The 17,271-nt window shown below is 40.0% G+C and overlaps 1 protein-coding gene across 1 annotated transcript; it reads left to right on the top strand.

Moving 5' to 3' along the window:
- Positions 1-7,738: 7,738 nt before the first annotated feature.
- On the top strand, positions 7,739-16,990 carry LOC135232194 (tripartite motif-containing protein 43B-like). The gene is made up of 5 exons (XM_064289530.1): positions 7,739-8,137; positions 13,744-13,766; positions 14,302-14,399; positions 15,566-15,621; positions 15,694-16,990. Exons 1-5 carry the CDS (start codon positions 7,739-7,741, stop codon positions 16,231-16,233), a joined length of 1,116 nt encoding a protein of 371 aa, XP_064145600.1. The 3' UTR covers positions 16,234-16,990.
- Positions 16,991-17,271: the final 281 nt, after the last annotated feature.

Below are 17,271 nucleotides of genomic sequence, written 5' to 3'. Positions count from 1 at the left end.
AATTGGAACCTGGAATGTATGAAGTATGAATCTAGGAAAATTGGAAATCATCAAAATGAAATGGAACGCATAAACTTCAATATCCTAGGCATTAGTGAGCTGAAATGGACTGGTACTGGCCATTTTGAATCAGACAATCATATAGTCAACCATGCTGGGAATGACAACTCGAAGAGGAATGGTGTCACATTCATCATCAAAAAGAACGTTTCAAGATCTATCCTGAAGTACAACGCTGTCAGTGAGAGGATAATATCCATACGCCTACAAGGAAGATACAAGGAAGACCAGTTAATACGACTATTACTCAAAGTTACACACCAAACACTAGGGCCAAAGATGAAGAAATAGAAGATTTTTTTCAGCTGCTGCAGTCTGAAATTGATCGAACATGCAATCAAGATGCATTGATAATTACTGGCAATTGGAATGTGAAAGTTGGAAACAAAGAAGAAGGATCAGTAGTTGGAAAATATGGCCTTGGTGATAGAAACAATGCCAGAGATCAAATGATAGAATTCGCAAGACCAACAACTTCTTCACTGCAAATACCTTCTTTCACCAACATAAACGGCGACCAAACACATGGACCTCGCCAGATGGAACACACAGAAATCAAATTGACTACATCTGTGGAAACAGACAATGGAAAAGCTCAATATCATCAGTCAGAACAAGGCCAGGGGCCGACTGTGGAACAGACCATCAATTGCTCCTATGCAAGTTCAAGCTGAAACTGAAGAAAATCAGAGCAAGTCCATGAGAGCCAAAAAGGACCTTGAGTATATCCCACCTGAATTTAGAGACCATCTCAAGAATAGATTTGACACATTGAACACTAGTGACTGAAGACCAGACGAGTTGTGGAATGACATCAAGGACATTACCCATGAAGAAAGCAAGAGGTCACTGAAAAGACAGGAAAGAAAGAAAAGACCAAGATGGATGTCAGAGGAGACTCTGAAACTTGCTCTTGAGCGTCGAGCAGCTAAGGCAAAAGAAAGAATTGATGAAGGAAAAGAACTGAACAGAAGATTTCAAAGGGCATCTCGAGAAGACAAAGTAAAGTATTATATAATGACATGTGCAAAGAGCTGGAGATGGAAAACCAAAAGGGAAGAACACACTCGGTGTTTCTCAAGCTGAAAGAACTGAAGAAAAAGTTCAAGCCTCGAGTTGCAATTGTGAAGGATTCCATGGGGAAAATATTAAACGATGCAGGAAGCATCAAAAGAAGATGGAAGGAATACACAGAGTCATTATATCAAAAAGAATTAGTCAATTTTCAACCATTTCAAGAGGTGGCATATGATCAGGAACCGATGGTACTGAAGGAAGAAGTCCAAGCTGCTCTGAAGGCATTGGCGAGAAACAAGGCTCCAGGAATTGATGGAATATCAGTTGAGATGTTTCAACAAACAGATGCAGCGCTGGAAGTGCTCACTCATCTATGCCAAGAATTATGGAAGACAGCTCCCTGGCCAACTGATTGGAAGAGATCCATATTTATGCCTATTCCCAAGAAAGGTGATCCATCCGAATATGGAAATTATAGAACAATATCATTAATATCACATACAATCAAAATTTTGCTGAAGATCATTCAAAAGTGGCTACAGCAGTATATCAACAAGGAACTATCAGAAATTCAGGCCAGTTTCAGAAGAGGACGTGGACCCAGGGATATCATTGCTGATGTCAGATGGATCCTGGCTGAAAGCAGAGAATACCAGAAGGATGTTTACCAGTGTTTTATTGACTCTGCAAAGGCATTTGACTGTGTGGATCATAAGAAACTATGGATAACACTGTGAATAATGGGAATTCCAGAACACTTAATTGTGCTCATGAGGAACCTTTACATAGATCAAGAGGTGGTTGTTCATATAGAACAAGGGGATACTGATTGGTTTAAAGTCAGGAAAGGTGTGCGTCAAGGTTGTATTCTTTCACCATATCTATTTAATCTGTATGCTGAACAAATAATCCAAGAAGCTGGACTATATGAAGAAGAACGGGGCAACAGGATTGGAGGAAGACTTATTAAAAACCTGCGTTATGCAGATGACACAACCTTGCTTGCTGAAAGTGAAGAGGACTTGAAGCACTTACTAATGAATATCAGAGCCCACAGCCTTCAGTATGGATTACACCTCAACATAAAGAAAACAAAAATCCTCACAACTGGACCAATGAGGAACATCATGAGAAACAGAGAAAAAATTGTAGTTGTTAAGGAGTTCATTTTACTTGGATCCACAATCAACAGCCATGGAAGCAGCAGTCAAGAAATCAAAAGATGCGTTGCCTTGGGCAAATCTGCTGCAAAGGACCTCTTCAAAGTGTTGAAGAGCAAAGATGTCACCCTGAAGACTAAGGTGCGCCTGACCCAAACCACGGTATTTTCAATCACATCAGCATGTGAAAGCCGGACAGTGAATAAGGAAGACCGAAGAAGAGTTGTCGCCTCTGAATTGCAGTGTTGGTGAAGAATATTGAATATACCACGGACTGCCAGAAGAACAAACACATCTGACTTGGAAGAAGTGCAGCCAGAATGCTCCCTAGAGGCAAAGATGGCAAGGCTGCGTCTTACATTGGATATGTTGTCAGGAGGGATGAGTCCCTGGAGAAGGACATCATGCTTGGCAGAGTACAGGATCAGTGGAAAAGAGGAAGACCCTCAACAAGGTGAATTGACACAGTGGCTGCAGCAATAAGCTCAAGCATAACAACGATTGTAAGCATGGCACAGGACCAGGCAGTGTTTCATTCTGTTGTGCATAGGGTCGCTATGATTCTGACTCGACAGCACCTAACAACAACAACAACCTTGGGTAAAACATTTCCAAATATTCCAAGACATTTGCTAAGATCATTAACTAATAACATCCTATTTTCTACCTTTTTACAAAATGTAAGTAAAAAGTCTTGTTCCAAAACTAATTTTCATAGAAAGTCAGCATTGGAGGTTCATTTAAAAAAAAAAAATCAGTTTCTTTTGATGAGATGACGTTTGCGGGGATTAGTTCATGGAAATTAGCAAAGGTGTTACATAATCCCCTCTTCTCCTTGGTAAAATCTAATCATTCCCATGGAGTGGGGGCCAAAGTGGTCCTTACATTAAGTTCTTCCTTCAAAATACAAAAATAAATCAAACATAAAACCACTGTTCCTACGTGATAAGCATCATTACAGTCAACCTCAGGCAAACCATTTCCAACTTTTCCAAGACATTTGCTAAAATCATAAACTGATGGCATCCTCCTTTCTACCTTTTTAAACAGTTAAAAATAAATGTCCTCAGTTGAAAAAAAATTTATATATGAAGTTGGCATACGATGGTTTATTTGCTGAAAAGTTAGTATTACTTCTGAGATGATGTTTGTAGAGGTGGGCTTATGAAGACCATCAAGGTGTTAAATCAATCATTTCCTTTGTTTGGAAGAAACCTAATCATTCTATTAACTCCTATTGGAAGACACATGAAATACAATCACTGGGGAAAATTGGGCGTGGTCTTCAGGGTTGAATAAAAGGCATCCAAGGAAGCACGCTCTTCTCCAGAAGAGAGAGTGCCTTTGGAATTCTCCTACCTACAGAGTCTTCTGCAAGCAGCTGCTAGCACACAGGGAGGACTTGATCTCTGAACTGACTTCCATCACCCTACCGCTACTGCAAGCATTGGGGAAACCTTTGGTATATTCTTTAGGTGACTTAGGTGAGTACGCAATTTACAGAAAAGGAGTTCCTGCTTCTTTCCCAATCCAAAGCCACAAAAATAGGTCATAATTTTATTTGATCCATCAGCAAACTGAGGTTGTTTCTTTGAAATGATATTGTTTGCCTACTTAGTAAAGAAATTTCCATTCCTTTAACTTATTTCTGAATTAAACTATTCTATTTTTACTATCTTTTCTTTATAATTTTGGAGTTAATTTTTAAAAAAAATTTATTGTGCTTAATTGAAAGTTTACAAATCAAGTCAGTCTCTCATACAAAAGTTTTTATACACCTTGCTATATACTCCTAATTGCTCTTGTCCTAATGAGACAGCCCGTTCCTTCCCTCCACTCTCTCTTTTCGTGTCCATTCCCCCAGCTTCTGACCCCCTCTGCCCTCTCATCTCCCCTACAGATAGGAGATGCCAACATTGTCTCAAGTGTCTCCTTGATCCAAGAAGCTCATTCTTCACCAGTATCCTTTTCTATCTTATAGTCCAGTCCAATCCCTGTCTGAAGAGTTAGCTTTGGGAATGGTTCCTGTCTTGGGCTAACAGAAGGTCTGGGGGCCATGACCACGGGGGTCCTTCTGGTCTCAATCAGACCATTAAGTCTGGCCTTTTTAGAAGAATTTGGGGTCTGTATCCTACTGCTCTCCTTCTACCTCAGGGTTCTTTGATGTGTTCCCTGTCAGGGCAGTCATCGGTTTTAGCCTGGTACCATCTAGTTCTTCTGGTCTCAGGCTGAGGTAGTCTCTGGTTTATGTGGTCCTTTCTGTCTCTTGGGCTCATAATTACCTTGTGTCCTTGGTGTTCTTCATTCTCCTTTGCTCCAAGTGGGTTGAGACCAATTGATGCATCTTAGATAGCCACTTGCTAGCATTTAAGACCCGAGATGCCACTCATTTTTAGAGTTAATTTGATGATTAACATTATTTCTACTATTTTAAGTGCTTCATGGTTCTTCATATGTGTTATAAGGACTCAGAATGTAGTTGGCATATATCTTATAATTTTGTGCTTGGTATAGATGCTAAAATAGGTTTGAATGTTTTATTCTACATGTAGTGTCTGAATGTGTTACATTCTACTCTACAAGTGGTACATTACTATACGTAAGAGACAGAATAGTCTGTAAAATATAATTAGAAACTGCATTGGATAATTTGGTGAGAATATTGTTTTTGAGTGTGGTAACTGTTGTCAGTTCAGAAATGACAGTATTTTGACTTAAATTTTAAAGAAGCCAGGAAATGATTGGGAGCTTCGGTGCTAACCAAAAATCGGCAGTTTGAATCTACCAGCTGCTCCTTGGAAATCCTACAGAGGGAGTTCTGCTCTGTCCTATAGGGTCACTATGAGTCGGAATTGACAGCAATGGGGTTTTCTAGAAAAGTGACATGATGAAATATCAGAAACGAGAGTGTCATCTGTATTCATCTGGTGTTGAAGTTAGAACTATTTAGTAAAATCAATCTTTGTAAGCAGAATTTATTTTTTGATGCTGATCATTGTTGCATGGTAGTTACATCTTTTCACAATGTGAAGGGGTAATCTATAATGGTATGAAAGCATTTGTGAGATATTGCTATTCCCTTTATTTTTTGGTTGTTTGAATACAGTGGTATAAATTACAAAAACAGGGCAAATTCAGCAGCAAGTATATTCATATGAGAAGATTCTGAATGAAGTCTGATCCAGTTTTATTTTTCAGTTTATTCATTACTAACTATTATGTATTCAGAAGTTGTTTTAAGCAAAAACCAAAGCCATTGCCTTCGAGCCAATTCTGACACATAGTGGTTTCATCCTGATGAGCAGCTGATAGGTTCAAACTGCCAACCTTTTGGTTAACAACTGAACATTTAAACCACTGCACCCTGTGTTGTTTTAGGGCAGTGTATTTTAAGATAAAAGACATGAGAATAGAAAATTTGATTTTGTGGGTATATCTTGCATATAAGAGTTTCTCATGCATTTTTATCTGTGGGTTACAAGAGTGGCATTTTCTGGATCCTGGGTAAGGGATAGAAGACAAGTACAGATTGATGGCATTTTATACATTCCTCCATCTTATCAATTGATCTATTTTCCTTAACCTTGGTTATCTACCTTTTAAAGATGTTATTATATTAATCTTTTGTAAAAATGGCAGTCCAGCCTCATTGGACCTCCTTGTCTAACTTCACGAGGGGGAAAAAATCACCATCAGCTCCAAGCTGATCCCTATGAGATGGTGGTCAGACATACTTCCTCTCTCCAACCATTTTACCAATTCTGACACCAACTACCCATCCTATGGCACTCTGTACTTCTCTGCTGGATTTGATAATTCATTGCAATGGCCACACAGAACTCACAGACCATACTGACAGTTATGGGGTATGTTAGGGAAGTTAAGAGGTTATAATTCAGGATCAGAAGCAACTTAGAATGTAGTTCTTTGATCAGGAGAGCTTTTCAGCTGTGCCTGCAGGCAGGACTTTCTCTCTCTGCTCCTAGGCCCAGCCTCTGCCCGGCTCAGGCCAGTGTTCAAAGCTGTTTAGTTGTCCCTGTAAATGCCAAGAGACACCCCGCTCCACCAGAAGCCTCTGCCTGAAGGCACTCAGGTCTCACACTCCGTGAGTCAACAAGCCTAGCTCCATCAAATGCCTGGAAGCAACCACTCTGCCAGGAAGCTTTCTGCCAGAAGACTTTCAGTCCTCTTGCTCCATGGGTTGGGACACGCACTGTTGTTGCCTTGCTCCATTGGCTGGGAAGCTGACTGTGGGGTCTCATGCCAGTCTTCTGGTTCTGCTGCTGAGGTTTCTCTGCTGCTCCACTGTTACAGCTCTTTCTCTCTGTCTCCTGGGTCTTGAAAGGATGTGCTCTACTCTTGGCTCTTTGCTTAGATATCAAGAGGGGCAGCTTGCTACTTGCCTCTTCAAGAGTAGGTTTTAATTTTGGTAAAAGGTATGAGTTCTAACTCCACTTTCAAGAAGTGTGATTTTAGTCATGATAGGATAGTTGTGACAATTGAATTAAATAATGAATGTAAAAGAGCTTAGTCAACACTTTGCTAAGCCAGTCACCAGAAAGTTGTGTTATGATTGGTTTTCAGACCCATCAGGATCCACTCCCCCGGAGCTATAGAATGAGTCATGGTGATTCACAAGCCCATGTAGGGAAGTGACACATCAACAAAAGTGAAGTTCTTTTATGTAGGAACAAAAGGATTGATGGCAGTAGATGCATGTTGATTGGCGACCAACAAGTTTGCTATAGAAGTTGAGAGTTGCCTTTGTGCCTCAGTTTTCCATTTCTGTCATATGCAAAAAACAAAACAAAAACACTCTATCCTGCTCTACACTCAAGTGTATTTTTTTCCCATTGGATATTTTTTTAGTAAAAAAAAAAATTTTTTTTTTTGTAAAAAGTGGGACCATACAGTAAGTACCATTTGATAACATCTTCACATTCCCCACATTAACAATGAACATTAAACATTTTTCTGTTATTTTTTAAATATTTTATTGTGTTTTAGATGAAAGTTTATAAAGCAAATTAAGTTCCCATTTAACAATTTGCATGCAAATTGTTCCGTGACATTGGTTACAATTTTCACAAGGTCTCAGCAGTCTTATTATTTCCATTCTCTTTGTTCTGTTTCCATTGATCTAGATTCCTTGCCTTCTCACCTTTGCATTTGGGTAAATGTTGATTATTTGGTCACATATACTTGATTGTGTAAGGAATTATGTTATTCACAGGTGATATTGTTTACTTTATAAGGCAATCCACTATTTGGCTGAAAGGCGACCTCCAGGACTGGCTTCATTTCCAAGTTCAAAGGGTATCAGGGTGATAGTTTCTGGGGTTCCCCTTGTCTCTATCAGTCCAGGAAGTCTGGGGTTTTTTAGGAATTTGGATTTCACACAAGTGTCTTTTTGGGTTATAATCAGAGTAAAATTTTGCTTAGGCTTTTATCTCTCCAGGGCAGAATAATAATAAACTCTTCTGATTTTCTTCCCTAGGAAAATGGATTCAGCCTTCCAGAAGGAACTCACCTGCTTCATCTGCTTGAAGTACCTTACAGATCCTGTCACCATAGGCTGTGGACACAGCTTCTGTCAGGCCTGTGTCTGCCTTTCCTGGGAAGGAGCCAAAATTCCTGCCCGTTGCCCCATATGCAGGAACACATCAGAGCAAACAGAGTTCAGAACCAATATTCTACTGAAGAATCTGGTGTCCCTTGCCAGACAAGCCAGTCTCTGCCAGTTCCTGAGCTCTGAGGAACAGATGTGTGGGACACACAAGGAGACAGAGAAGATGTTCTGCGAAGAGAGCAAGAACCTGCTCTGTTTGCTCTGCTCTAACTCTCAAGAGCACGAAGCTCACAGTCACTGTTCCATAGAATGCGCTGTTGAGGAATACCGGGTAAGCAATGTCTCTGAAAGCACTTTGAAAGCTGCAGGATAGGAGAGCTAAAAGAGTATAAGGAAGATGGAAACCATAATGATGATTAGTCCACTCATTACTGAGAATCATGTCAGGCACTGTTCTAGACACCACAGATAAAGCTGCAAATAATTACATAAGCATGCTTGCTTTCATCGAGTTTGTTTTCCAGGAAGGGGCTGTGATTAAGATAATGATTATTATTTTGAATATGTAGTATAACGCTCAGGGCAGTCTGAAGTTCTCATTTTAAGAGAGCAGAATATAGGATCAAAAAGGTTTTTATATTGAAAGTCTATTTAGTAATACAAATCAAATAGTATGCTGGAAAATATTAAAGACCTAGCATCACTTGAGGAGCCCCCGTGGGGTAATCATTAAGTTCTTGACTGGTAACCAAAAGGTAGGCATTTCCAACCTACCTGCAGCTCCAAAGGAAAAAAGACCTGGCATTCTGATCCCCTAAAGATTGTTTGTTGTTGTTCTCAGGTGTCATTGAGTTGGTTCCAACCCTAGGTACAGCAGAACGAAACACTGCCCTGTCCTGCACCATACTCACAATTGTTCTTATGCTTGAGCCCGTTGTTGCAACCACTGGGTCAATCCATCTCTTTGAGGATCTTCCTCTTTTTCTCTGACCCTCTACCTTACCAAGCATGATGTCCTTCTCCAGGGACTGATCCCTCCTGGTAACATGTCCAAAGTATGTGAGATGTAGTCTTGCCATCCTTGCTTCTATGGAGTATTCTGTTTGTACTTCTTCCAAGACAGATTTGTTTGTTCTTTTAGAAGTCCGTGGTATACTCAATATTCTTCTCCAACACCACAATTCAAAGGTGTCAATTCTTCTTTGGTCTTCCTTATTCATTGTTCAGCTTTTGCATGCATATGAGGGGATTGAAAACACCATGGCTTGAGTCAGACTCACCTTAGTCTTCAAGGTGACATCTTTACTTTTTTTGCTGCACATTTGCCCAATGCAATGAGTCTTTAGATTTCTTAACCCTGCTTCTATGGGTGTTGATTGCGGATCTGAGTAAAATGAAAGCCTTGACAACTTCAATCTTTTCTCCATTTATCATGATATTGCTTGTCGGTCCAGTTGTGAGGATTTTTGTTTTCTTTGTTGAGATGGAATCCATACTGAAGGCTGTGTTCTCTGACCGTATTAGTAAGTGTTTCAAGTCCTCTTCACTTTCACCAAGCAAGGTTGTGTCATCTGCATATCCCAGGTTAATCCATTTCCCTCCAATCTTGATGCTCCATTCCTCTTCACAGAGTCCAGCTTCTAGGATTAATTGCTCAGCATATAGATGGAGGAGGTATGGTGAAAGGATACAGCCCTTATGCACACCTTTCCTGACTTTAAACCATGAAGTGTCACCTTGTTCTGTTCGAACCATTGCCTCTTGAGCTATATACAGGTTCCTCATGAGCACTATTAAGTGTTCTGGAATTCCCATTCTTTGCAATGTTATCCATAGTTTGTTATGATACACAGAGTGGAATGCCTTTGCGTAGTCAATAAAACACAGGTAGAATCCTTCTGGTATTCTCTGCTTTCAGCCAGGATCCATCTGACAGCAGCAATGATATCCCTGGTTCCACCACCTCTTCTGAATCCTGTTGGAATTTCTGGCAGTTCCCTGTCAATGTCCTGCTGCAGCTGCTTTAGAATGATCTTCAGCAAAATTTTACTTGCATGTGGTAGTAATGATATTGTTTGAGAATTCACGCATTCGGTCGGATCACCTTTTTTGGGAATAGGCATAAATATGGATCTCTTCCAGTCACTTGGCCAGGAATCCAAATTTCTTGCCATAGATGAGTGAGCACTTACAGAACTGCATCCGTTTGTTGAAACATCTCAACTGATACGCCATCAATTCCTGGAGTCTTTGTTTTTTGCCAGTGCCTTCAGTGAAGCTTGGACTTCTTCCTTCAGTACCATCAGTTCCTGATCATATGCTACCTCCTGAAATGGTTGAACATTGACCAGTTCTTTTTGCGTGACTGTGTATTCCTTCTATCTTCCTTTGATGGTTCCTGCTTCATTTACACTTTCCCTGCAGAATTCTTCACTATTGCAACTCGAGGCCTGAATTTTTAATTCAGTTCTTTCAGCTTGAGAAATGGTGAGTGTGTTCTTCCCTTTTGGTTTTCTATCTCCAGTTCTTTGCACTTGTCATTAGAATACTTTGTCTTCATGAGCTGCCCTTTGAAATTTTCTGTTCAAGTCAATCATTTCTTCCTTTTGCTTTAGTTACTTGATATTCAAGAACAAGTTTCAGAGTCTTTTCTGACATCCATTTTGGTCTTTTCTTTCCTATCTTTTTAATGACCTTTTGCTTTCTTCATGTATATCTTTGATGTCATTCCACAACTTGTCTGGTCTTCGAGCATTAGTGTTCAACACATCAAATCTATTCTCGAGATGGTCTCTAAATTCAGGTGGAATATAACCAAGGGTTGTATTTTGGGTCTTGCTGACTTGTTCTAATTTTCTTCAGTTTCAACTTGAACTTACATATAAGCAACTGATGGTCTGTTCTGACCCCTAGCCTTGTCCTGAGTGATGATATTGAGCTTTTCCATCGTCTCTTTCCAGAGATGTAATCGATTTGATTCCTATGTATTCCATCTGGCGAAGTCCACATGCATAGTTGCCATTTATGGTAGTGAAAAAAGGTATTTGCAATGAAGAAGTCATTGGTCTTGCAAAATTCTATCATGTGTTCTCTGGCATTGTTTCTATCACCAAGGCCATATTTTGCAACTATGGATCCTTCTTTGTTTCAGCTTTCACATTCAATCACCAGTAATTATCAATGCATTCTGATTGCATGTTTGATCAATTTCAGACTGCAGAAGTTGGTGAAAATCTTCAATTTTTTTTATCTTTGGCCTTAGTGGTTGGTGCGTAAATTTGAATAAGAGTTGTATTAACTGGTCTTCCTTGAAGGGTTATGTATATTATCATCACTGACAGTGTTGTACTTCAGGACAGATCTTGAAATTTTCTTTCTGATGATGAATGCAACACTATTCCTCTGTAAATTGTCATTCCTGGCATAGTGGACCGTATGGTTGTCCAATTCAAAATGGCCAATACCAGTCCATTTCAGCTTACTAATGCTAGGATATCAATGTTTATGCATTCCATTTCACTCTTGATTCCCAGTTTTCCCAGGTTCATGCTTCGTACATTCCAGATTCATGCTTTGTACATTCCAGATTCCAATTATGAATGGATGTTTGCAGCTGTTTCTTCTCATTTTGAGTCGTGCCACATCAGCCAAAGAAGGTCCTAAGAAATCCTATGGGTCAGTTCTATTTTGTACTGTAGGGTCACTACAACAACAGAATCAGTAGATCCAAATTCTATAGCAAGTTGTCTATCTGAAAACTAGCCATGTTTCATAAAATTCTTATTTGTCAGTTTCCTTTGGAAGACAAAGACACTATATTTTGTCTTTCTACAGCGTGAAATTTCCCAGAATTGGTAATTATGAAGGGTAAACAGGGAAACATGATCCTTCCATTCTCCCTTAAGTACATCGATTGAACATCCCCTGTCTCTTTCTGTTCATTATGGTATGAAATCCCTAACATTTGCTTTTCTGGCACTCATTCATGGTTCTTTTGCAGGAGAAGCTCATAAAGGAAATGAGATCTTTATGGAAAAATATTCAAAAAAATCAGAGAAATCTGAATGAGGAGAGCAAAATAACCAACCTGTGGAGAGTAAGTATGAGACTGTTTTCCCCAGAACGAGCTTGTGACATACTTCCTGGAGATTTGTTCATGATGAACTTGAGCTGAAATCATGGTGTGACAGATTCTGTGAGTGATCTACCAACAGGAAAAGTAATCCACCTCTGCAATGTAAGGCAGCATGACAGTTCAGATTTGTAAACTCTAATGTATCAGCAACTCAGAAAAGAGGATGTTTTACAAAATTAAAGAAATCGACTATGAGGCATTTCTTCAGACGTTTCAGGAAGTTTTGAAGTGAATGGAGATGTTTTGAAGGGAGGATGGAGCCCTAGTGGCACAATGCTTAAGAGCTCAGCTGCTAAACAAAAGGTCTGCAGTTCTAATCTACCAGCTAGCTGCTCTTTGGAAACCCTATGGGCCAGTTCTACTCTGTCCTATAGGGTCACTATGAGTCAGAACCTACTCCATGGCAGCAGGTTTGGTTTTTGGTTTTCGACGGGAGGGTGGGTTTGGCTCTTGAATGGAAAACAAATGAAGGAATGAAACTGAGAGATGATTTTATGGTTTCTGATAAATAGGAGAACATGGATTTAGGTCGAGTGTAGTTGATTGGTAGAGGATGTGAGTCAGAGAGAAACAGGTAAGGTTTAAGGGGAAGGGGGTTAACTTGCATTGCATGTATGATTTAAGAAATCCATGTCTTTGCAGTATTATGTGTGTCTACTGTCAGAGATTATCAGCTCTGAATATCAGAAATTGCATCCAATTCTCCTTGAGGAAGAAAAACAACATTTAGAGGGACTGAAAAATGAAGGCAAGAAGATATTACAGCAACTGAAGAAAAGTGAAGCCACAATGGTTCAAAAGGGGAGGCACCTGAGAGAAATGTATGAGGAGCTGATGAATATGTGCCATAAATCAGATGTGGAGTTGCTCCAGGTAAGAACCGAGGACGTACCTGGAAATCATCTATAGTAGCTGAAGTTCACATCCTCGACCTCCATGAGATATTTGGTACCAAAGACAGAATTTTTTTTCCTGTGATGGAAGTCGTTTTCCACCTGACTATAACAGACATAAACTGTAACTCCTATCCTAGCCATGAACAACAAAGTTTCATGGAAATATGAGAGTAGATTCCCCAGGGAATACTGTATTTTTTCACCAATAATGAGTGCCTTCTACTTTGGTTGCCAACTTTGCCCTCCCCCCACCCCCGGTATTTTCGTAAGTGAGCAAAACCAATTTTTTTTTTCCAGCAAGGAGTAAAAAATGTTGCATAGCAGCCCTTATGAAAATACCTCTCAGGAGGGTGGGGGAGAGGGAGAGGAGCCTGGTCGGCAAACAAATGTAGAAGGCACCAGTTATTTGCGTAAAAATACTGTACTCCCTTCTAAAAGTCTTTTTCTCTATCTTGCTTCTTTAAAAACCCCGAAAGGAACAACTTCCTCGTGGACATTCCCTTTTTGTCTCCAGTTTGGCAATATGGAGACATATGTGAAGCACTAACATTTACTTCCTCCTTTTTTTCAAGTCCCAGATTTGAATTGCCCTTGCTCTGGAACACATTATCCTTTGGAGACAAGCGCTTGGAAAGACCACTTTGCGGACAGCTGGCAGTCGCACCAGTACAATCTGCACTCATATTCTCTTTATTCATTCACCTTCAGGTTTCTGAATTCATTGAGAAATCAGATTCTATCCAAGTGGTGTACTGGGATTAGAGAGGAAAGGAAAAATGGATTTACTAAAAAAATGTGCTAGTGGGTGGTTGGTACCTTTGAGAACTTGCCCAAACTTAAAGACTGAAAGAACAGAATTGCCAATTTGTGAAGAATTCTAAACTTTTCTTTGTATTCTCTTCACAGGATTTGGGAGACATTTTGACAAGGTAAGTTTGGCCTTCACTGCAGACTAGAGCTCCATGAGGGCTGTGAAAGAGATCATGGTGTTTCCAACACAGCGAGAACACAATTTATAGAGATATTAGATATTTTCTGTGTATGCAAGTTGTGTATGTCATACTGAATATGTTTTCCCGTTCCCTGTATCACAAATCAGCCTTGTTTCTTTCCTGTGACTCAGGATGGTATAGGTTGCAGGGCTCAGTGCATAAGTGGCTAGAAGATGCTACCTATGATTTTAGGTTTCAAACGCATAAACTTATTGATGTGAATGGACTAGTTTGTGTCAGGTGGTAGGTGAGAGAGGCAAGTTCCTCTGAGGGGCAGGAGAAGGAAGCAGGCAGAGAGTAAAGAAAGATTCTCAAAGAACGGTACAACCTCATTCCAGGATTGTAAAGGTGCACAGAAATATCAGCAATGGGTTCTGCAGAAAAACATTTTCAGTTAATGCTGATGTCCTTTTTACATACTGTGATGGCCCCTTAGGCACCTGAAAGGTTAACTGAATCTTCCCCCTTGCAGGAGCGAGTCCATGCAGCTGAACATGCCCCAGCCTGTGAACCCAGTGCTCAGTGCCAGGCCCATCACTGGCCTGATAGACAGGTTCCGCCAGTTCCGAGGTGAGTGTCAGCCCAGTGGTGGGACCGGATACAATGTCCTCCAATAATGGTTTTCTATGGGCAATCATTCCCTCTTTATTGATTCTTGATTTTGGGAGGAGAGCAGCCTGTGAATAGTCATATTTCCCCTATGATAATATGAAAAATATCTACATAAATGGTAGGAAAAGAGAAATGTTATTCTGGCCTGTATTAAATAGTTAATGAGAAAAAGGAAATGATCCAAAAAACGGCTCCTTGAGACCTAAAACCATTCATAGATGCAATGTCAGTCATTCAAAGAGTCATACAGAAAGACATTATCTCAGAACATTTCGATTTCAAATTAAGTGCAGTTGATTATGGTGATAAGTTCCTTGGTGCTTTACTTTTAAATATTTTAAAATATTAAAGTTTCTTAGTAACTGAATTTGGAATAATGTCAATTTTAATAAATATGATCTGAGAAACACGTGAATAAACATGAAAAAGTGATATACAGAAAACCAGAATTTATGAGCAACAGTAAAAGAAGTAGGTGGTTGAGGCAGTACGCAGAGCTCACTAATCGAGTGAGGTTAGCCCAGCAGGCAGAGAACGAGTAGGCCTGAAATGGAACCAGGTTTAAAACCCAGATCATGCTGAGTAGGAGACTCCTTCTAAGAAGGCATAAGCCAAATCCCAAAAACAAACCCAGTGTTGCCCAGTTATTTTCAGCTCCTACTGACTCTGTAGGACAGAGAACAGCCTCATATAGTTTCCAAGGGTATAAATCTTTATGAAAGCAAACAGCTGCATCTTTCTCCCTTGGAGCAACTGGGGGGTTTGTACCACTGACCTTTTGGTGAGCAGCCAAGTGCTTTAACTACTGCGCCACGAAGGCTCCTTCTAAGAAGGCATGGTTTGATTTTAATCTTAAATTTAAATCTGCTTGCTTAACTAACATAATATACCTGGCAAAGTGTTCACCATTTATTTAGGTCTAAGATTTTTTGTTTTTTGCCCTGAGGAAAAAAAAACCAAACCCAGTGCAGTAGAAATAAGTTGTATTGCTGTGGACTTGGTGTCAGTGCACAGGTTTCTGATTTTTAATGTGCTGTGAAAAGCAATGAGCCAGAAGTTTGCATGACCTCCCTCCTCTGTACATTCTCTGAGATTTTAGGAATTTTTTTCCATTGTGTCACTAGGTATTTGTTTCTTCTGCACATCCACCGATACCCTTCAATCTGATATTTTCTGGCTAGTAAACTTCCCTTGTAGTGTTGGCCTGTTTTTCCAGTGACACTCTAAATCCAGTGACTCTCTCATCCCATAGGAGTATAAAAACAGATTTTGCCTGAAATATTCTCTTTTTTCCACAGTGGAAATTTCCTTCAGTTATGAAATAAGCAGTCAGAATATCATGCTGTTTGATGACGTGAGAAGTCTGAGGCTTAGACGTGACCTTCAAGAGGCACCTTTTCCTTCTGGAAGATCTCACTACTTTGCTGCATGGGGAGACCAGGCCTTCACCTCTGGAAAATACTACTGGGAGATAGAAGTGGACAGCTCTTGGGACTGGGCTGTAGGAGTCTGTAAGGATACTTGGTTAAGGAAGGACAGCTCAAGGGTCCCGTCTGAGGACGCTTTTCTTTTTTTATGTGTGAAGGAGGATAATCGTTACAATCTCTTGACCACCTCCCCAGTGCTTTCTCAGTATATAGAGAAACCTCTGGGGCAGGTAGGTGTGTATGTAGATTTTGACAGTAGAAGTGTGAGTTTTGTTAATGTTGCCAAAAGTTCCCTCATATGGGCATACCCAGCTTGCTCCTTCAATTATCCCCTCAGGCCTTTCTTTTACACTGGCCACACATGATCATGGTCAAGTCATATCTGAGGGACCCCTGCCCAACTGAAGCTGATAAATAATATTTTACTGTCTTTTACGTTGTTCTCCTTTAATGGAACATTTTGCTATTGATTATGTTGGTAGTCTGAATTGAAAACTTTTGTTAGTTCAATTTTCTTTACATTAAATTAATCTCTTGCAGCACATTATATGAAATATATGCTGTGGTTATTCATGTGTTTTACGAGCTTTGTGGCATTAGAAGCATATATAGTACCCAAAAAACCCACTGCCGTTGAGTCGATTCTGACTCATAGTGACCCTATAGTGCAGAGTAGAACTGCCCCATAGAGTTTCCAAGGAGCGCCTGGCAGATTCGAACTGCCGACCCTTTGGTTAACAGCCGTAGCATTATGTCAGTCTGGAATATTCTTCTCCATCATCTTCATCTCGTAAACTCCTCAATTCATCCTTAGGGAAAATCTCTTTACAGAGAAATATCCCTGAATCCTCAGGACCTGGACAGGTCTGTGGTTGGATGAACACTTTATGTGGTCCTTTTCCTCTTTTACTGAATGAATTATGAGACAGAGGAAGCGTCTCTTATATTCACTGCCATTTCCCAACAGGTAATACGATGTCTAAGACATAGCAGGCACTTAACAAATATCTGAGTGAATAATAAGTGAATGAGATATTTATCTTTTTTGCAACAGGGCTGACAGTGGGTTCTGCTCCATATCTTTGCTCTGGTGATTCCCAATATGCAGTATTTTCACTGAATTTCATTACTGATAGAAAGAGAGGTAGTTCTGCAACACATGGTTCCAAAAAAAAAAAAAAGATTTCTGGTTAATCATTGAGAACATTCATAAAAGTAAATGCCATAAAAAAAAAAAAAAATTGCCGTTGAGTCGATTCCGACTCATAGCAACCCTATAGGACAGAGCGGAACTGCCCCAGAGAGCTTCGAAGGAGTGCCTGGTGGATTTGAACTGCCAACCTTTTGGTTAGCAGCCGTATCACTTAACCACTAAACCACTTTTTACTTTGGAAAAATTAGAG

Source organism: Loxodonta africana, chromosome 7 (genome assembly GCF_030014295.1).
Source record: "Loxodonta africana isolate mLoxAfr1 chromosome 7, mLoxAfr1.hap2, whole genome shotgun sequence".
NCBI lineage: Eukaryota > Metazoa > Chordata > Mammalia > Proboscidea > Elephantidae > Loxodonta > Loxodonta africana.
The sequence above is the reverse complement of the archived record's forward strand: the minus strand, read 5'-3'. Positions and strand labels throughout refer to the sequence as shown.